The sequence below is a fragment of the Marmota monax genome, unplaced genomic scaffold (genome assembly GCF_021218885.2).
Source record: "Marmota monax isolate L192 unplaced genomic scaffold, Marmota_monax_Labrador192_F-V1.1 WCK01_AAM20220418_F8-fsc00138, whole genome shotgun sequence".
Taxonomy (NCBI): domain Eukaryota; kingdom Metazoa; phylum Chordata; class Mammalia; order Rodentia; family Sciuridae; genus Marmota; species Marmota monax.
The window spans coordinates 1,805,164-1,827,850 of NW_026692763.1; the positions used below are offsets into that span (position 1 = coordinate 1,805,164).

General features: G+C 34.5%; 1 protein-coding gene across 1 annotated transcript in view; it reads left to right on the forward strand.

Moving 5' to 3' along the window:
• The first annotated feature begins 2,214 nt into the window (after positions 1-2,214).
• The window catches only part of Efcab5 (EF-hand calcium binding domain 5), a 120,030-nt gene continuing 99,557 nt past the window's right edge, over positions 2,215-22,687 (forward strand). The window contains exons 1-4 of the mRNA XM_046446789.1: positions 2,215-2,229; positions 3,174-3,236; positions 4,321-4,405; positions 13,102-13,678. Of these exons, the coding sequence (XP_046302745.1) occupies positions 2,215-2,229; positions 3,174-3,236; positions 4,321-4,405; positions 13,102-13,678 (740 nt within the window). The remainder of the gene's footprint in view (positions 2,230-3,173; positions 3,237-4,320; positions 4,406-13,101; positions 13,679-22,687) is intronic.

A 22,687-nucleotide genomic window follows, 5' to 3' on the forward strand; every position in this document is an offset into this window, starting at 1 on the left:
TTTTTTTTTTTAATGCCAGGGATGGAACTCAGAGAAACATCCCCAGCCCTGTTTTGTATTTTATTTAGAGACAGGGTCTCACTGAGTTGCTAGGTCTCACTGAGTTGCTAAGTGCCTCGTTGCTGAGGCTGGCTTGAACTAACAATCCTCCTGTCTCAGCCTCCCGAGCCACAGGGATTACCAGCGTGTGCCATCGTGCCTGGCAGGAATTAACTTTTTCTAAACACCAATATTTGGTAACATTTGTCCTCCACTTAAGAGCACAGAAAAAAGTACAAACGTCTCAATTTAGCACTAGTTGTTAGGTGCAGGGCAGGCTGAACTAAGTTATCTGCAGGGTGGGCTGAACGAATGTTAGCTGCAGGATAACCCAGGCCATCAAACCCTCCTCTGTCTGGTCCTTTATCACCTGTTTGCATCAAGTCTGAACACTCAACCCCACTCAAGGCTGAACACCCGACCCCCACCGGTCTGGTGCAACAAAAACCCACATCTGACTCCTGCCCCATCTGCCTGAAGGCAGAAGATGACATCCTTAGCAACTACTGTATGATCCAATCACTGAATGCCAACAAGGCAGCTTGCAGACCCAAAGACCCCATTAGATTTTGGCTATAAAAACTCCTTCCTGCCAGGCCCCTCTCTCTTGCTCTTGCTTTTGCTCTCTCTTGCTCTCTCTTTCTTCTCTCACTTTTGCTCTCTCTCTCCCTCTCTCCTCTCCTCTCCTCTTCTCTTTCTCTCTCTCTCTCTCTCTCTCTCTCTCTCTCTCTCTCTCTTTGCTCTCCCCCCCTTCTACTCCCCCTTTTCTCCTCGTTTGCATTGCTGCAATAAAGATCTGTTGGTTGCTTCAAGTGTTATGGTCACTTTCCTTTTTCACTAGTAATTCTTTACATATTGACTATAATCACCTATTTAGCCTCATCTTCTGCCACTGTTTTTACATAACTATGCTCTTTAACATGAATACTTTTTTGAACTTTCATACCCTTGAGTGTATTGTTTCTTCTGTTTTAAATAGCCTTCCCCCTTCCCTTACACAAAATTCTTATTAGTCCTTTAAAATTCATCTTGGAAATCTACTACATGAAAACTTACCAGACTGCCCTGAGAAAAATGATTGCTTATTCCTTTTTGTTTCTTAACATTTTGTATGTACCTCTATTCTTGTACTTCGCAGGTTCATTGAAATGTTTTCCATCACTAAACTTAGAACTCTTCAAAGGCAGGTTTTAATCATCCTTTATTAACCCCTTTATTAATCATCCTTTACTTAATCATCCTTTATTAATCTGCTTGCAAATAGAAGGCATTCAATGAAGGTTATTTAGTTGAATATATCTAGACATATACAAACAAAACAGAAGAAATGGAAGCCAGGTGTGGTGGTACATGGCTATAATCCCAGCAACTCAAGGCTAAGGCAGGAGAATTGTAAGTTCAAGGCCAGCCTGGGCAATTTAGTGAGAGCCTATCTCAAAACAAAACAAGAAGGATGGGGGATGTAGCTCAGGGGTAGTGTACTTCTGAGTTCAATCTCCAGGAACAAAAAAAAAAAAAAGAGGAAGGAAGCTTATTAGCAAATCCAAGAGATAGACACCATAAGCAAAGAATGTATAGTTGAAACCTACCACAAAAATCTATGTTAATTATTTATGAACTACTTAAAATAGACTTTGAGGGAGCTGTTTTGTGTTGGAAGCTTTTGTCTCCAAAGGCAATACTTTGGATTTATTCAACTAGAACAAGTGTTATATTGATAGAAAATGAATATTCCAGAATATATATATGCTATTTCTAATTAAAGAGAGTCTAGACTGTAACTGCCCTGGAGGCAGAGACCACATGAATGTAATTTATTCTTTACACAGCACCTAGCCCATTTATACACAAACTCAATGAATTTTGGCACAGCAGTGATTTTTTTTGTGATTGAAATTATAGATCACTTGCAGTGAAATGAGGATGTGGTAATTATACATTTTAATTCCTAAATATAAGTAAACCAGAGAAATCATATTACTCCCAGAACGCTCTCTCACAAAAAAAAAAAAAAACTTTTTAAGGAGGTCATTATTCCGTTTACCTTTCTCACAGGGATTAGATAGCCATCAGAGTGCACTTTACCTTACCTTGATTATTATTTCAAAAATTAATAAAGTGATAATAACATTAAAAATTAAATTGCCTTAGTATGTTTTGAAAAAAAAAGTGATAATGGTGTCAGTTACTGTGAGTTTCCTCTGGTCTAGCACTGACAGCTTGAGTCAGTAAGAAAAGTAATAACACTAGTACAGTTTGAAAAATTCAGCAGTTGAGACTTTACAACGGGTCAATAGAATGGTGGGGGAGGGGTGAGGAAAATTTTGATCTTCCAGGATACTTTTTGTTGTTTATCAACATTTTCTTTCTCTCGTTATGTTATTAATATTGATCTGGTAATATTGATCTTTTCCATGCAATTTGGTGATATTTTTACGTGGTCCAGATGAGTGAGTCACCATTTCAAGAGGAAGCCAAATCTGCTCAGGTTCCTGGCCTTATTTAGGTTTCTAACTATTTATGAGAGGATTTGAAATTCCACATTCCTGGGAAAATTGAAATAGAATATCATTTCTATCACTTAATTATTTCTCTTTTTAGTCGAAATATTCTGCATCAGGTTTTGACAGAAATGCTAAAAAACTTGGCTCAAAATAATGTTGAAGCACAGTAACCTGTTTTTAGTGGGTTGGCCTTTCTTAATTATAATATAGTGTGCCTTAATTGTTTGAATTTGTTGACACAACTAATTTTATTCTGAATGATATCTGCTCATTATGTGATTTTTGTTGTTGTTATTATTATTATTATTGTTGTTGTTATACTAAAGATGGAACCTAGGGCACTTTACCACTGAGTTACACTCCCCAGTGTCTGTCTCTCTCTCTCTCTCTCTCTCTCTCTCTCTCTCTCTCTCTTTGAGGCATGGTCTTACTAAATTGCTTAGGGTCTCATTAAGTTGAAGAGGCTGACTTTGAACTTGCAATCCCCCTGCCTCAGCCTTCTGAGCTGCTGGGATTATAAGCATGCACCATCACACCCAGCTAAAATAAAATTTTATATTACAGTATAAAATGCTAGCTTAATCCCCAGCTGCTTTTGAATACCACTTACTAACACTATTCCTTTTTCAGGAAAATGGAAAAGACAACAAAGAAAAGAAAGAGGATTCAACTGAAGAGACAGAGCCTATTAAGGTAGAGTTGTCATGGACAATTAGATTTTAGTGCAGTAGGATAAAATTTTCTTATGAAGAAGGAAAAAAAATGTGGGTGTTCAAAAAGATGAACAAAATAGCAAATGGAAAAGGGCGAATTCATGTTAACTATTAATCAGACTTACTCAGTTATAGGAAATTTCCATAGATAGGTAAATTATTTGTGAAGAGCTATTATAAATTACACATAAATAAAGGCTGCTTTCTAAAATCAGAACTATTACCCTAAGTACAGGAAATACCAGTTTTTAGGGTAACTTCCCTGTCCTGCTGAAGAAGAAATTTCCATGTTAATCATTTAAGTAACCTTGTGTTTAAATAAACACAAAACTATAGTGAGGACGAACACTTAATTTAAAAGGAGGCAATTAAAATGTTATAGGCCTGGCAGGTTGGTGCACTGCTGTAATTCCAGATTCTAAGAAGGCTGAGGCTGGAATAACTTAGAAAGACCTGGTCTCGAATAAATAAATAATAAATAGATAAAATCAGGGAAGGTAGCTCAGTGCTAGAGTGGAATGCTTGCCTGCCATATGCAAGCATGGATTCAACCCCTAGTACTGTAAAGAAAAAAAATAGTTATATGAATTTACATCAAGATGACTAATATGAGTTTTTAAATATCCTATTATTGAAGTACACCAGGAGCACAAAAAGCTGTTCTGCTACTATTATTCATAAACTTGATCTTCAGTTTCCTCAGTGAAGATGAAATGTTTTTCTTTATACCACAAACCATGGAAGATATGGTTTTTTTAAAGTAGCATTCTCAGAGTTCTGATTTCATTATGATATGCTCTCAAATTATGTTTGTTGAAAATATTGTATAATTCAAGGATTAATGTACAACAGGAATGATGTTGCTAGCATATGACTGTTAGCAATAGGAAGATGACCTGTTGAGTCAACACATTTCATCTTGTGAATGTAGTAAATAGACTGTGATTACTGCTTTGCTTCTAATATGTAACATTAAATCCTAGAAAAAGTAAGTAGGAGAGTTGAGGCAACTTTGATGAAAAGCAACTCATTTTGAAATTGGTATTTGTATTCTCCTTTCAAAGGGCTCACAGAGTTTACCAGATGTTTCTGCAACAGAGACCAGCAACCATGTGGCAGAAGAAGCAACAGATGAAATAAAATCCCAAGGTAGAGAACTAGTCACACACAATAGGATCTAAAACTAACATTTAATTTTCATTGGGGGATTCATTCTGTAAGATTTTGTGTTTCAAAAATATATTCCAGTGATATGTTCAAATGCGTTTGGGAAATAAAGTATAGTCCCTTCACACTCTATTAACATTTTTTGAGGAAACTTTATGACTTTGCATCTTATGCTACTTAATTAAAGAGAAAAACATAGACTAGAGAGCTGACTGATGCCTAGTAGATAATCCATTAATATAAAAATAAAATTGAGCTGGGATTGTGGCTCAGTGGTAGAGCACTCACCTAGTATGGGCGGGACCTGGGTTCAATTCTCAGCACCACATAAAAATAAAGGCATTGTGTTGTGTCCATCTACAAAAAAAGATTTTCTCTCTCTCTCTCTCTCTAAAAAAAAAATAAAATAAAATGAATTATAGTCATTTGGGCTGATTACTGTTCTTGGTCCTGTTTATTCTTTTTAGTACTGTACTTGACCACACATTTATTCTGTGTGATCCAAAGTTTGACTCCTATCTCCATTCTTTACCTAAATTCCACATAATCATGCAAACTGAAAATTTACAGGATCAAATAGACAATAAATAAGTGGACAAGACATTTATCTCTTTCACTACAGCAACATCTAATTCCAGACATTTAGTGAAACCCTGTACAAAGAGAAAATATTTACAATATTTAAATTCACATCAATTCAACTTACCGTTAATGAGAGTTTAGTATGTGTTAGGCTTGACCAGGCTAAATTACAATAATAATTATTAAAGTATTTTCTAAACTATTAATTGTTGTGTAGATCCTAGTTATAACTTGTAGGTGCTTTTTCTGAGGTGTTTTTCTGTCTTTTAAGCCAATTAAGAGCAATTATTTACTACTTGTTCTTATAAATACTTATTGTAATACATGTGCATTAAGAACTAAACTTCCTGACACTTAGTTTGCCTTTCTTATAAACTGAGTATTATTTTCACAGCTTCACAAACTTTAAAAAGTTTTCTTCCTGTCAAGTCTTTAACTGTTCTCCTCCACCTGACTCCACTTCTTAGTCTCCTGATTTTACTTCCTCCTCATCCCACCATTTTACCACCAACACACCTTACATATACTCTGGCTTGATCTTAATTATTAGGCCAGGATAATGATTAACTCATTCTAAACATGCCAAACAAAATGTGATCAAATTAATTTGTTATAAATTTAATTGGGTATTCAGTGGTCTGTGGTCAAATTTGCACCTGCAAAACTTCATACATGTATTATATCATGTAATTTATTGCCTCCTTAGAGAATATCAAGAGTTTGTAGACTTTGCTATTCTTATATTTTTAATTTCTCTTATTGCTTTTCAAAGTATATAGAGAAGTATATTTTGCTTGTTGATTTATTCACATCAACTGTTTTTGTATGTGATATATACTAAAAACATCACAGTGTGCTGTGATATTAAATGTAATGCAAGGTACTTATTTTTTTAGTGATCAGCCACTATTAAACCTTATATTCTGAATCCTTCCTTTATGTACAAATATATGAATTTACATATATATAAATATGTAAAAGAAGTAGGAAGAGGAACTGCTATTGAACTGACAGTTTCAACATGTCAAAGAAAGTGTCATAATCCTTGTTACATACTTGTCAAAATTCAAGTGATGTTATCTTGCCAAGCAGTTCTCAAATTGCACTCAAATACTTTTCTTTGCATAAAAAATACTGTGGTTAAACTCCAGCCATGGCTCTTGGTAAAGTGCTTGCCTAGCACAAGTGAGGCACTGGATTTAATCCTCAGCACCCCATAAAAATAAATAAATAAAATAAAGTTATGAAAAATGTGTATCATTTTTTTTTATTCTAGTTATTTGTCTTTTTAGGTTATAAGCTTATGTTGCATTTTGAGAAATCTTTTTTTTTTTAATTATCAGTTTACCCAACTCTATCCTCATTACACAAGCCTAAGATTACCAAAGTTTTGGGGCTGGGGTTGTGGCTCATTGATAGAGCACTTGCCTAGCACATGTGAGGCACTGGGTTCAACTCTCAGCACCATATAAAAATAAATAAATAAAGATATTATGTCCATCTGCAACTAAAAATATTTTTTTAAAAAAGATTAACAGGGCTGGGGATATGGCTCAAGCGGTAGTGCGCTTGTCTGGCATGTGCGGGGCGCTAGGTTCGATCCTCAGCACCACATAAAAATAAAATAAAGATGTTGTGTCCACCGAAAACTAAGAAAATAAATATTTAAAAAATTCTCTTTCTCTCTCTCTCTCTCTCTCTCTCTCTCCCTCTTAAAAAAAAGATTAACAGAGTTTTGTAGAAACTACCTTTTCCTATACCAATAGAATTTCAATTCTTTTTTTTTTTTTAATTTTTAATATTTATTTTTAGTTTTCGGCAGACACAACATCTTTGTTTGTATGTGGTGCTGAGGATCGAACCCGGGCCGCATGCATGCCAGGCGAGCGCGCTACCGCTTGAGCCACATCCCCAGCCCCAGAATTTCAATTCTAATAATATTTATTAGTGCTTTTTTCCTCCTTCTTTTATAGCAGTCATTTACATTATGTACAAATGTTGAGAAATTCTGATAATAAAGACAAGGTACCTAAGTTTCAGACAGGGCCCATGTTTAAATAGGAACATCATACAGCTTGCTGGGTGACTCTTCTGATTCAGTTTTCACTAGTTTAATCAGCAGTCAGTTCCACTAACATTATATAACATTTGAAAGAGCCTGCTAAGGATTATTATAATGTGGATTGTAATTCATTCCCATTTATGTCCTTAAATAGATTTTGCACTGAGGCTATACCCAGCAGTGGGCCATGCCCTAAGTACAGAAAATGATAAATGTTCCTTCTGAGGCTAGACCTTTCAAATTATGAACAAGGAAATCTTTTGTGTACCTACTTATTTAGTTGAAAGCTCTTATGCCCTTAGGGCCTGAATAGGTCTTTGTATGGTAGAAGGTGAACTGGTAGAGAGATGAAGGTATTAGTGTTAGGCGAAAGCTTGATAGGCTTTTAATTCTAGGAAGAATTTAGGAAATTGATCCTGAAAAAGAATTCCAGTGCTTAGCATAGCACCAGGCATGTAGTAAGAAATCAATAATTATTTATTGAGTGTACGAATAAATAATCAGTCAATCTGTAAAAAAATTTAAGAATGTCCAAACTCAGACCTACTGAAAAACCCTGTACCTGTTTGAATCTATATTCAATTAAACCTCTAAGTTAATTTGCCCTTGGGTCAGTACCATAATTTGCAATCCTTGCATTTAGAGGTCAACCTGTCAAAAGACAGCTTCAGATAGTCTTGTTCAGAATCCTGATCTATTGACTGCTGTTCTTCTTTTACTTTTCTTGGTTTGCTGGTTCCAGGAGAGAAGTGTTTGACTAGAATTGTAACCAAACACATTTCTACTTCCATTCTCTGTATTAGTGAAAACAATGCAAGCACGAGGATTATTGCTTAGCAACCTATAATGGCCAAGCACACTATAGAAGCATGAGCAGGCTGCAATGAAGATAGAAAATGCCCTAGTTCATGTGTGAGTTTACTAATGAACCATAGCAGATGCTTAGATGTTAAGTTGCTATACATCTATAGTATAACACTTAAAGCCAGCAGAAGAATATCTGCCTTGGGTTTGTACTGGACAGATTAAAAGAAATGCAAGTACATTAGAACCTGTAGACTTAAAAGAATTGTTCTCTTTCACACTTAAAAATAAGGGGGGCTTGAGATATATAGCTCAGTTGGTAGAATTCTTGCCTCACATGCACGAGATCCTGGGTTCAATCCCCAGCACCACAAAAATAAATAAATAAATAATTTTTTTTTAATTTAGATTTTTTTAATTTAGTTTTTAGATAACTTTTTTAATATTTTATTTTTTAATTATAGATAGACACAATACTTTTATTTTATTTTTCTATTTTTATGTGGTGCTGAGGATCCAACCCAGGGCCTCACACATGCTAGGCTACTGTTCTACCACTGAGCCATAACTCCAGCCTTGGTTTTTAGATAATTTTAAGGCAGCAAAATCTTTTTTCCAAATTAAATATTATTATGCTCTCCAATTATGAACAATAATTGGAGCACAGGTGCTCTGGTCACAAAGGGTATAAGTTGCTTACAGTCCTATGGTCTTTGAAGCTCCTTCTCAAGATCCTAAGAAGCATATTTCAAAAACTACTGCTTCACAACAGGAATTCTTACTCTTATTGGTGATCTTCTAAATTGGTACCAGTCACTCTAGAAAATAATTTAATAATATCTCATTGAACTAATGAAAATGCTTATACCTATGACCCTATGTTTTAGTCCATTTCTGTTGCTATAATAAAATACTATAGACAGAATAATTTATAAACATAATAAATTGATTGCTCATAGTTATTGAAGCTAGGAAGTCTTAAGATCAAGGCACTGGCAGGCTCTGTATCTGGTGAGGGCTTAGTCTCTGCTTCCAAGATGGTGCTTGAATGCTATGTCCTCACATGGCAGAAAAGATAGAAGGCAATAAAAAGGGGCTAGATTCTTCCCATCAGTGCTTTTATAAGAGTACTAATTCATTGGTGAAGGAAGAGCCCTCATGACTTAATCACTTCCCCAAAGACCCTCACCTCTTAATACTGTCATATTGAGTCTTAGGTTCCAATGTATGAATTAAAAAAAATTTTAGCTGTAGATGGACACAATATCTTTATTTTGTTTATTTATTTTTATGTGGTGCTGAGAATCAAATGCAGTGCCCCATATGTGCTAGGCAAGCGCTCTACCATTGAGCTACAACCCCAGCCCAATGTATGAACTTTGAAGAGAAACAAACATTCAAACCATAGCACCCCTGCAAATAAAATCTTAATAATACACTTTAGAGAAACTCATATATGTACACAAGAGGATACATGCAATAATTTTCGTACTAGGATTGTCTGTTGTAGTAAAACGTGAAAACAAAACTAGAAACAACTCAATAACTATCAAAATGAGAATGAATAAACACATTATGGTACAGTGATTTAATTACAATTATGAAACAGTGAAAAATGCATCTATCAATTAGGTGAATTTTCCATACATAATTTTAATTTTAAAAAAGGCTAAAGAATACACATGATATAAAATTATTTTTATAAAATTAAAAAATAAGAACAGGGCTGGGGATATAACTTAGTAGAGTGCTTGCCTTGCATGCACAAGGCCCTGGGTTCAATCCCCAGCACCACAAAATAAAAAAACAACAAAAAAAAACCAACAATATTATATTGCTTAGATATAATAACATAAACAAATGCATGGAAACGATAAACATGAAACTCAGAATAGCATCTTTCAAAGTTGGAATATATGAGAGGCTTTAATATCTAGGTAATTTTTTTGTAAGCTAGGATTAGATAAATGGCTACTTATATTTTTGTGTCTTAAATATTTCATAATAAATAATGTTGGGGCTGGGATTGTGGCTCAGTGGTAGAGCGCTCGCCTCACACGAGTGAGGCCCTGGGTTCAATCCTCAACACCACATAAAAATAAATAAATAAAATAAAGATATTGTGTCCAACTAAAAAATAAATATAATAAATAATGTTAAAAATCCCATTGCTCAAAAGTTATGGAGTCCCTAGTCTCTTACCCTTTAATTGTAGTAGCAGTATATATGGGGGGTTATTAATGATTGAAGTATGTCTCAATAACTACTTTCTGGTTACATTAAAAATAATGAGTATAGAAATAATTTTCAGATATATTTCTGGTTTTTCTCTGTATCTTCCAAGTAACAGAAGCAAAATGCTTCAACAATACATTGTCCTGATTCTATTGGGATTTGGCTGAGCACTGATATTTTCAGTGGATAATATTTCAAAAGAACTGAAACTAGGCTAGGTTGTAGCTCAGTGGTAAAGCACTTGCCTTGAATGTGCAAAGCCCTGGGTTTGATCCCCAGTTTCAAAAAAGAAGAGAGAAAAAAAAAAGAACTTAAACTACTTTATCTCTCTATCCATGTCAGAAAAAAAAAAACACCTTAAAATTCCCATTAATTCTTCCATTCCAATCACCTCAGCAATCATATGTAGAAAAAAAATTATCCAATAGCATATTGTTCAGAGCCTGAGCTGGCAATGTCCTAGGAACTCAGAGCAATCTACCCAGTTATACTAGGAAAAAATGCCATATAATTTGTGTGCTGATGCTATGAAAATATATGGTCTTTAATCTCTGATATACTTTGAACATTGCTTAGAAATATGCTTATATATTTGTAGTCTGCTCCTTTCCACACCCACAACAGTTATTTCAAAATTGTATCTTTCCCATCAAGCTCATGATCCTACCATTCCTGGTTTTAGCGATATTTATTTTATTTCACAAAAAAATAGAGGCTGTGAGATGGAATTCTCTCAACTTACATGCCATCTTAGTTTAGTGTAAGAGACATCTCATCCAAGGCTATTGTATATTTTTGACCTCCTGCATATCTCCTCGACCCTGAGGATCATCATCTAATTTTTCTCCTGTGTCTTCTGTTTTTCTCTCTACTTTGCCTCCTGCTTCTAAATCTCTAAATATAGTCGAACCAACCCCATCTTTAGAGAAATCTTTCCTCACCAGAAGAAAAAAGAGAAAGAAATTAATCTTTTCTTTCATAGTCGCATTCTTTTCTGTAGATGGACAAAATACCTTTATTTTATTTGTTTATTTTTATGTGGTGCCAGGGATCGAACTCAGTGCTTCATGCATGCTAGGCAATCACTCTATCACTGAGCCACAACCCCAGTCCCCACAGTCACATTCTTTGTAATAATTTGTCCAGTCATTCACTGTGCACTTTACCTTGAAGTTCCTCCTCAACCCACGGTAGTCTAGGCTCCATTCTCACCACAGATATTGCTGTCCTTAGGATCCATTCTTAAACACAGAAATTGTTTAGTGAAAAACAACTGAGTGCTAAATCAAATGTATTCTTTCCACTTCTTGCATCATTTGACTTTTCTGCAGCATTTGGCGCTGTTGACTCCTTCCTTTAAGTGATATATCTTTTTTGTCTACTCAGTTTGTTTAGGGAACAGCCCTTCCCCTCCTTGATCCATTTGGTTTAGTTGAGGGTTATGCTGGCTTTTTAGATCTAGGAATAGATGGTGATGCAAATCTGTCCAATCAGAATGCTCATGGATGGTTCAGAAATAGGCATATAATTTATGCCTAGGCAAGTAAAACCTTTCTCAGGTTTTTTAAACTGAAATTTAATGGCAAATATCTTTTGAAAATCAGTAATGACATGGATCATGTAAATCTTAGCACCACATAAAAAATAAATAAGTAAAATAAAGTTATAAAAAAGGCTTGCCAAAATGAATCCTAATGTTTTTTATATATAAACATTATATATATAAACATCAACAAAAACATTAATTTAAAAGAGCAAAGCTAGAGCTACCTCAGCTGTGTCTGAAAACAGTTAAATCCCTTAATCATCATCCATTTCTCTAAGAAGCTCTGGGTTTTTTCTTTTTTAATTCAAGAATGATAGTAGAAACCAAGATCTGAACATCAGGCATCCAAGTTTTCTTAATTTTAAAAAAACAATGTTCATAATATTTTCTAATTTCTTTGCTCTGAGATACATGAATTATAATGGTAGTGAACAGATTGACACTTGTTCTATTAATGATATTCCTTAGGTTTGTATTAGTTATTTCATTTGTTGAATTTAGCCATGGAGATGGTTTTACTTAAATATTCCTCTAGTCTTCTGTATGTGTAATTATATTTGCATTTGAGATTATCTGCTTTTGTGTGGATGTTTCTGTTTTCTGTAGTCTGCTGCCAGCGATTATGGAGGAAGGGTTAGATGTTCAGACCATAAAGTCTGTCAATAAATGGGGAGTCTGGGCTCTTCTCCTCTTGAACAATAAGACAGATCCTCAAGAGGAGAAAGACCCTCTTGTCCCCAATTATTTTTTTCTTTTTCTTTTATTTATTTATTTATTTATTTATTTATTTATTTATTTATTTATTGGTACCAGAGATTGAACCCAGGGGACACTTACCACTGAGCCACATTCCCAGCCCTTTTATTGTATTTTGTTTAGAGACAGGGTCTCACTGACTTGCCTAGGGTCTCCCTATATTGCTGAGGCTGGCTTAAACTCGAGATCCTCCTGCCTCAGCCGCTCAAGCTGCTGGAAATACAGGTGTGCGCCACCGTGCACAGACCCAATTATTTTTTTCTTCTGAGGAAGTGATGCCTGGAGCTGTAAGAGCCATTGTATGATATAAATTACAAGTGCAAAAAAATGGACTAAGAGTGATAGAAACAGGTTGAGTACTGAATGAGATTACAGAGCTGATGTTAACTCCTGAATAAGTCAACAGTAATAGTAAATGTTTTCATGGTTTGAATGACCGTTGCCAAACTTTCTGACACTTTCAGCTGATGGTGTTCCAATATGTGGGCAAATGGATGTACAAAACGTTTTTGTAATAGTATGCTAAAATTTTGTTGATTAAAATCTACTTCTTTTTTTTTTCCTGTGGTGTTGGGGATCGGGCCCAGAGCCTTGTGCATGTGAGGCAGGCACTCTACCAACTGAGCTATGTCCCCAGCCCCTTAAAAACTATTTCTAATATTTCTTACATTTCACTTTTTTTTTCCCTCTTAGAATCAAAGCTGGTGAGACAGCCAGAAATTCCAACTAGTTCAACAAAGGATGCTATTCCTGAAATCTCAGGGAATGTTGTGATTAGAAAACCTGAAAAAGTGATTTTTTCTTTAGATGAAACTAAACCAAAATCAAAGCTAGAACAACCATGGAGGAAAAATATTTTGGAAAGAGTGGAGGCGAGTGCCCGGAAAATACAGCAGAAAATAATAGATAAAGATAATCTAAAGAAGGAACTAGAAAAAAAGTCTGAAAAAAAACTCCCTAAGGATAATTTAGCCCAACAGTGGTTTGATACTGAAACTACAACACTGAAAACTCGTGCATATTTGCTGGACAAACTTCTACCCACCTTAGTTCCTGGAGTGGAAAAAATGTTAATGCAATTAGAAAAGAAAAAGATTTTGACAGAAGCTGATACTCCAACCAAGTTTGATCCAATTAATTATTTGGGAGAATATTTAATGAGAAACAATCCTTCTTATATCAAAGCTCCAAAAATGTCTGGTTACCAGAGGGTGATGAGAGATGTCACAGAAGAACTGAAGGTGTATGTTCCTGACAGTATTTGCTACAGGTAAAATTTCTACTATTTTCAATTGATTTTCTATTTCCTTACATTGAAAATCTAGTAGAACAATAATATTAATATAAACAGAACTTTCAAAAAATGATTTTATGGTTATTCAAAGAGTGTCTCACTTTTTTAAGGCACTGTGAAGACTAACAAAGTCCATAAAAAGTTCTTTGTATTCATAGATTTGTCTCACTAGGACTCTAAGTATGTGTTTATTTCTCTATTTATTCTCCTTGCACTGAAAAGTAAGCTATATGACATCTGGGACTACCTAAAAGTTGAACTTTCCAGATAGGTGATATAGTCTTCTGGTTCAAAAGGCAAATTATATAAAAAGTGGAAAATTCTCCTTCCATTCTTATCTTCCATCCACCTAGTACTCCACCTCTGCCATAGATAACTACTATTTTTAGTTTTCTAAAACTCTATAGAGTTCTTTATGCACAGATTAGCACATAAAATATGAATTCTTAATTTTCTTCCTTTTACATAAAAGCGTATAATGTGAGTTACAAATATTTCCCCAATTTTTACTTACCATTTATCTTTTGTCATGCATGATTTTTTTTATTCCTGTGGAGTTGAGTTTAATTTTTATTTTTCTGGCATCCAGATTTTGAATCAGTGTTATATTCCAAAATATTAAAAGAATTCTCCCATGTTTTTTCTGGAATTATTAGGCTTTTAACTTTCATTTTATATATTATCCATTTGGAATATATCCTAGTGTAATATGAAGGTAGGAATCCAACTTTATCCTTTTTCAAATGACTACTTAGCAGTCCCAATAAAAATTGTGGAATAGTTTATCTTTGCCCCACCAATTTGAGAAGAACCTTTAGTCTAAACCTCTGCATATTTTACAGTATATTTCTAGATTTTTCCAATTCTTGTTCTGTTTGTCTGTTTCCCTTTTATGTGCTAGTACCACACTGTATTAATCATTGAGGCTTTTAAAAACATTTCTATTAATCTGAGTGCCGGTGACCATTATTTGCTCTTCTTTTTTCTAATGTCTTCTAGTTATCGTGTGTTTACTTTTTATATGAACAACTTGTGTACTTGGGGGGTTGAGGATCCTGAGGAGAGAAAACCAGAGAAAACCTTTATTGCAATCTGATTATACTTATTAATTAACTTAGGAAATGAATGTATTTTTAAATTTTTACTTATTTGTAGAGGGACACAATACCTTTATTTTATTTATTTATATGTGGTGCTGAGGGTCGAACAAGTACCTCATATGTGCTACACAAGCGCTCTACCACTGAGCTATAACCCCAGCCCAAGGAAATGAATGGGAGTGCTCATACATTTTGTATTGTCATTGTTTCAAGGCCCTTCAGGATTAAGAAATATAATATTTAAATTTCACCTTAATAAAGTTTATTTTTAAAAAAATATGTGTATATACATACTCCAAATCAGAATAATAATAGGATAGAAACTCCTTTAGTGTGACAAAAATCTTCAAGTGAAATATTTTTTTCAGTCTCCTTTGAACAACTATAATGAATAGGAATAGTTATTCTATGTGAATTTTTTTACATTTTTTTGTTTTTTAATCTTACATGGAAAAAAAAATGCTATGGCCACGAACCCAACTGCCAAACACACGTAAAAGGAAAATGGCAAGCACGTCTAGTTTGGGCATTGATAATGTGAAAGAAGCAGACTGGATAATGTAAGAATAAAAAAACTCAGTTTTAGTGCAACAGTAGGCCAAAGGCTAACACAATGGGAATCTAACTCTTTCGGCGGACACAACATCTTTGTTTGTATGTGGTGCTGAGGCTCGAACCCAGGACGCATACATACCAGGCGAGCGCACTACCGCTTGAGCCACACCCCCAGCCCCAGGAATCTACCTCTTTTAAACACAATTACATCGATCCCAGAAGAAATCAATTAAATTTTTTCTACTTCCTTCATTGAAATACTGGATAAGAAATATGGGACTGCGGTTGTAGCACAGTGGTAGAGCACTTGCCTAGCATGTGTGAGGAACTGCGTTTGTTCCTCAGCACCACATATAAATAAAATAAAGATATTATGTCCACCTACAACTAAAAAATTAAAAAAAAAGAAATATAACTTTTAAAATAATGAGTTCTATTGATAACTTCATTGTATCAAATGCAACATTTCTTGATAGAGTGCTTCCTCGCAAGCACAAGGCCCTGGGTTCAATTCCCCAACACCAAAGAAAACAACAACAACAACAACAAAAAAAAAAAACAATACAATGTTTCAGGATTTTAATATAATTTCCTTGATTTTACATTTGTATTTCTTTTTTTTTTAATACTGAAATCTTGGTTCCTAACAACATTGACATAATTATCTGGTTTGCCTTATCCTATGATTTCTATAAAATAACTCCAAAATAATAATGGCAATAAGCCTACTGAGAACGAAAATACTAAAAGAGATTTAAGATTTACCAGAAGCTTTTCTTGATCCTTAGACTATATCCTACTAAGGATCTGTGTATGAAAAATGATGCCATACAAAAAAACAGGATTTAAATTGTTTTATACCAGAGAAACTCTTTTTTTAAACCATGACTCAAAGCCATAAAAATGATGATAAATTTGATTACATAAAAGTTAAAAGCTTTTTGCTTGGCAAATTGAGTCACAACTACTTAATGCTGCTGCTGTAGTGCAAAAACACTGAAAGACAATCTGTAAATAAACGAGCATGACTGTGTTCCAATGAAACTTTATTTATGGATACTGAAATTTGAATTTCATATCATCTTTCCATGCCATAAAATATTATTCTTCATTTGATTTTTTAAAAACTATTTTAAAATACAACAACCACTCTTAGCTTTTGAGCCATAAAAAACAGGCAATGGGCCAGATTTGGTTTGCTGACCCCTGGTCAATATGATATCTACCCCATCTCTTCTAGACCTAGATAGCAGTACACTTTGAATTTCTGAACCTCTTCCCAAATCTCCATATTTTCTTTTGAATGCCTTCTGTCATGAACCCTATACGTTTATGAAGGAACCTAGAATTCTTTGTGACTTGTTTTAGTGACCATCCTATAGGATAAACAACTAATTAGAAGCTTTAGCTTAATAATTTTTCGGGGGGGGGTGGGGTGGGTAGGAATAGAGCCTGGGGTCTTGCATATACTAGACAATTGTTCTACCACTGAACTATTGCCCTAGCCCCTAATAATTCTTTTGTAATTAGGTATATATATATATATCACTCTGGAACATAGAGATACATGCACAAAATTCTTATTTTGTTTTATGTGTGGGTGTGGGCATGAATTTTTTTTTATTTTAGTTGTAAATGGACACAATGCCTTTATTTCATTTATTTATTATTTTTATGAGGGGACTCACACATGCTAGGCAAGCGTTCTACCACTGAGCTACAACACCAGCCCATGAAATTTTATTTTCAAGCGCAATAGTTTCTTTAGAGTGTGATTGCCTACCAAGGACATCAGAATCACCTAGGTACTTGGTTAAATGTTCAGATTCTGCCTACAGGGCTCTGGGTTCCATCCCCAGCACTAAAAAAAGAAAAGTACATATTTCTGGATTATTACTCAGACCTCCTGAATCAGAACCTATAGGAATGCATTTAAAACAAATTCTACAGGAGTTTATTATGCATACTAAAATTTTAAGACCGAATTCAAGAGAAACCAAATTAAGGGAGTTTTAGTACTAATGAAAAGTTCCAGCAGCATGCAGGAAGCAATATCACTGAATTTAATAACTAGCTTAAGGAACATTTCTGCTCACTATCTGATCTTATAGAGCAATACATTAGGTTGCATTTAGATCTATTTCTATAAAAGGAAATACAATTTGGAAACTGGTATCAAGCCTCTAAACCAATATATTGACAAATCCTTCTTTGTTAGATAGGTAAATCTCAACAGCGTATAAAACTCTAGGAATTTATCAGTATCTATAATGAGAATACAACACAAATGAGCGAGGATCCCTTGCCAACCAATGACATAATACAAGGGAATTAGGTGTTTTTGTTTGTTTGTTTGTTTGTTTTCCTTTTCTGTACCAGGGATTGAACCTGGGGTCCTTATCCATTGAGCCACATCCTCATCCCTTTTTTTAATTTTATATTCAGACAGGGTCTCAGTAAGTTGCTGAGACTGGCTTGAACTCATGATCCTCCTTCCTCAGCCTCAGGAACCTCTGGGATTATAGGCTTATGACATGTTATTTCACTGATGTTTCCTGAATTGGGAGTTTGAATATTTAGGGTCAGTTGAGACTCAGAACTTTAGTTTCTATTGGCGAAACACCTGTAGGAATTTCACAGAAGAGTTCATCAAAGATGCTTTGTTTATCTGGCTTGCTAGGATTTAAGCTTCATCTCTCTCTGACAAAAATCCAAGATTTATAGGTCATCAAGATGACTGTTTCAGGAACTTGCAGAATTTTCAGAAATTCTTAGGATGCTTTACAAGAGCATGTGCTGCTCCTAATGTCTACAGACTTAAAGCTTGTATATCCAGCAATTTTAGTAAAATTGTCCTGCTTAAAAATTCTTTGACCTGTATCATTGTGTTGTCCTCAATTCATTACAGAACCTTGGAGAGGTCAGTTCACTTTAGAAATGAGCATTTTTCTTATTTATATTCAATTTTAAAAATAAAAAATTTGTATTGGTTTGTCAAGACTTTATCTTCTGTTAATAATGTTAAAAGTTGCCTCTACTTTATCACAAAGTTTTTGTCTGTCTGCTTCCCAGGACAAAAGGGGATTTATTCATCTCTGTTTGGTGTCTTATAACAATAGATAGAGAAGACATTTCTTATTTATTTGGATATTGGTAGATTCTTAACTAAAAAATACAACATCACTGCTGTTTGTAGGGTTTCCATATATAATTTACTACTTTTCACTGGGGTTCCTAAAAGATAGGTATGGAATCAAAGTTGATTTCTTTATATATGAAATTTTGCACAACTCTAAAGTAGATTAAGTTTGCAGAATTTGCTTTTCTACATGTTTTCTTTCCTCTTAGTATCTTTTCCATCTGACAGATACTTCTGGTACTTGGGCATAAGTATTTGAAACATTCTTACTACCTGATTGTGAATTGATAATGAAATATTTACTCTTAAAAATAAGATTACAAACTGGGCATGGTGGTGCACATCTGTAATCCCAGCAACTCAGGAGGCAAGACAGGAGGATTGCAAGTTTGAGGCCAGCCTTAGCAATTTATCGAGGCCTTCAGCAACTTAGTGAGATTGTGTCTCAAAATAAAAAATAAAGAGGGCTGGGGATATGGCCCAGCAGTAAAATGCCCCTAGGTTAGATCCTGAGTACCAAAAAAAAAAAATTATAAACTTGTATAGCTTATTTATGATAATGGCTACATATATTGATATATGTGTTGAAAATTATAAAACTAGGCATTAAAAGGTTTAATTTTACTATATAATATTTTTTAAAATAAAAAAATTTAAATAATAAACAGGGAAGATTATTAATGTTAGACTTTTGAACTATTCCAGGGGAAATAAGGCCTATTACACTATAGATGTCCTCTCTTTTCTCCACCAGTTGTGACACAGAAGATCCTAGAATAAGAATTCAAATGAGCCAGGAAATGGATCTAAAAAGATCCCAAACAAAAACTTGTATGTGATGCCTACCCAGTTATGATTTAGAAGTGATCTATGATCCTTGAATCTGTTGCCTATTTTGTAGTCACTAAAGGATCTATGTTGCATCTGAAGATATGTTTTGGACATTATTTCCAGTTACTTCTCTTCATTAGCCTTACATATTAATACTGGAACATTTGATCCACAAAGAGAAAGAATCATAAAGAGATATTCCAAAGAATTACTTTCTCTAACACAGTTACATAGAAGAGAAGAATGTCAGTAAAAATGCTTAGATATTAAGGATGCACAAAACCAAGTAAAATTAAAAGGGGAAGAGACCCATGTCTTAATTTTATTATAATTCTCTGCAGATTAATGCATGTATGGTGTTCCAGAAACTCATACAAACTGTGCCAAAATCCACTGTGTAGGCTTCTATTGGAATGTGTTATCTGCAAAACATTCTAAGATTTACTTCAAAGTACTTTGTATTTATAGAAAAAAAAAACAGCTAAAAATGTCTAACTCATCCTTACAAGTTGCCAGCACTAGGACTTGGCAAGCCAGAAAGTATGTTTCATCCTTGATAGGGTTTTCCTCAGTTGCTGGGAGACAGTGGCTTCCTAGACAGCTGTCTGCTCACTCTTCATACCACCTGCCACCCCTTTACCAAGCCAAACCCTTGTGCTTAAATTATGCTAGGAAATCCTGCAAGTGCTTCTCCAAAGGTGATATTGGTAATATTAATTACGTTGTCAGTCTGCATTGAATTATCAAGATTGTGTTAATCCAGTAAAGCAGATTATGCCAAAAGTGAGTCAATAGATTAGAGACATACTTTTTGAAGTATTTAAGTGACTCTTACATATAATAGCATGTAGTAGGACTTTATTCAAGTAGCTTCTAATTTTGTTCAACCTCCAATAATAATTTATATACACCAACTAGTTTCATTTCTGGCTCTAAATGATACTTATATGTGTATTTATCCCATTATTAAGTACTTAGAAATTATTCTTCTTATGAACTGAGAAACCATGGTCTCCTTAGATGATATCCTAATATTCTATACTCTATCATGCAACTTACTGTTGAATTGTGGTATAGAACATTCCTAATGTCCAAGAGACTGAGGTAAAGTTCAGAGTCAAGTTCCCTCTAGCTAAACCTGGATACCTGGTATAATGCCTGATAAGGTGGGGTTGATCCAAAGTAGAAACACCTAAGACCTTCTAAGATACCAATAAATTCTTAGGATTTATCATTTAATTCTATTAATTCATTTTTAAACTGTCCAGTTACTGATATCTTCAAAAAGAAGTTATAATTTGCTTGTTCATTAAAGATTGTCTTCTAATGGCTGAAGACCTTTCATCCAACTGCCTTGATTTTTACATCTTCTGTCCTACTTCAGTCCTATGCCATCAAATCAGATACCTCTCAGAGATTTATATCTCTTATACAAACATCTTCTTTGAGCTCTCTGCTAGTGCGTCCAATTATCTATTCAAAATCTGCTCTTGATATTTCACAAGCACCTAAATTCAACAAGTCATTGTCTATATGGTCATCCATCCAGACCCTTAAGCCAAAACCCAAGGTATCAACCTTAGATACCTTCTGCCTCCTCACTGCTCATTTCTACTTAATTATTAGGTCCCAGTAATTTTGGCTCCTTTCTCTCTCTCTCTTTTTTTTTCTTTTCCAACATTCCCCCACTGCTTTCATCCTAGTCTAGGCTACTGTCTCTCGCCTGTACTCATACAATAGTCTTCTTCTTTTTTAAATATAACTTTATTTTGTTTATTTATTTATCTTTTATGTGGTGCTGAGAATTGAACCCAGTGCCTCACAGTTTCTAGGCAAGTGCTCTACCACTGATACAACTCTAACCTCTCATGCAATAGCCTTTGAATTGGTATGTTTACAGCTTCTTTTGCCCTCTTTTAGTCTATTCTTTGTCTGTAACTGGAGTGATTTTTTAAAAAGGTTAATCTTATCATGTTCCCCAATGCAAAACCTTTTAATACATCCATTTTACTTTTAGAATAAAGATCAAAATCCTTAAGGAGGCCCATAAGAACTTCCTTGTCTGGCCTGGATCTTAACTCTCTCCTCACCCTCTACACTCCAGGTATGAGGGATTTATTTCAGTTCTTCAAACAGTTCTTCCTATGCTTCTTCCTACCTCAGCATCTTTACATATGGCATTTCCTGTCTGTTTCACCTCTCTCCTCTTTATCTTACCAATCATTTAAAGTTCAGCACAGATAGCACTTTATTGTGAAACTGGGTTTGTACCTTCCTTTCATGCTCCTCAGAGAATCCTGTGTTCCTCTTTTATTGGACTAATTGCAGTTATAATGGTTTTCCCCCACTACATATAAGCAGGAACTATGTCTATCATATTTTCATTACCCCAGTATCTAATGTCATGTCTTATGAAGATGCTCAACAAATATATGTTAAATTAATTAATTTAACCCATTCCAATCTGGTTTCTACTTTCAGAATGCAAGTTGTTTTCTTTTTTAAATTTTGGAGTTGGGGGTATAGTTAGATATATAAGATTATTATGAGATATGTTTTAATGAGTGATGGATGACTATAGGAGAGTCACCTTATTTTCACACTTCCCTTAATTTGAAGCAAGACTTAATTTTTATGTCTTGGGATTTAATCATCAGTATTTTTTTAAGAGAGAGAGAATTTTAATATTTATTTTTCAGTTTTCGGCAGACTTTCTTTGTATGTGGTGCTGAGGATGGAACCCGGGCCGCACGCATACCAGGCGAGCGCGCTACCACTTGAGCCACATCCCCAGCCCCAAATCAGCAGTTTTTAAGGAGGATATTGTGCTAAATGTTCTTCGTCATTTAAAAAAACAATCCAAATAGGCCTAAGTATTTATCTTTTCAAATGTCATTGACTAACCAGTTATTTAGATTTTTCCTAAGTCATTGCATGTTTTCTCAGGATCCTCATTTTATAGTAAGATATATGTTGAATAAACAAAAAGAAACTGAGAATTAACTAAGTATAATGACAAAGTAGACACATGTAATATATGGATTTTTCTATGGGATACTTAGTGTGTAACAACATAGGCATGCTCCCAGAATGACAAGAAATCTAATTTAACTTTGTGAAACTAAGACTACCAGAGCTTTTAAAAAAATGCAGGCATGAGTTTATTAACTTGCCAAGCAAGGGAATACATACCAGTAGATCATTCACTGAATAGTTTGTGGAAAGGAGATATTCAGGGGGTTTTAATTGTTAGGAAGGGAGTTGTATGATAGTTATAAGAATTTAAAACTACCACACTGTGGGTCATAGTAAGTCTGTTCATAGATCTGTACATGATTGATTAAAACAAGTACCATTTTT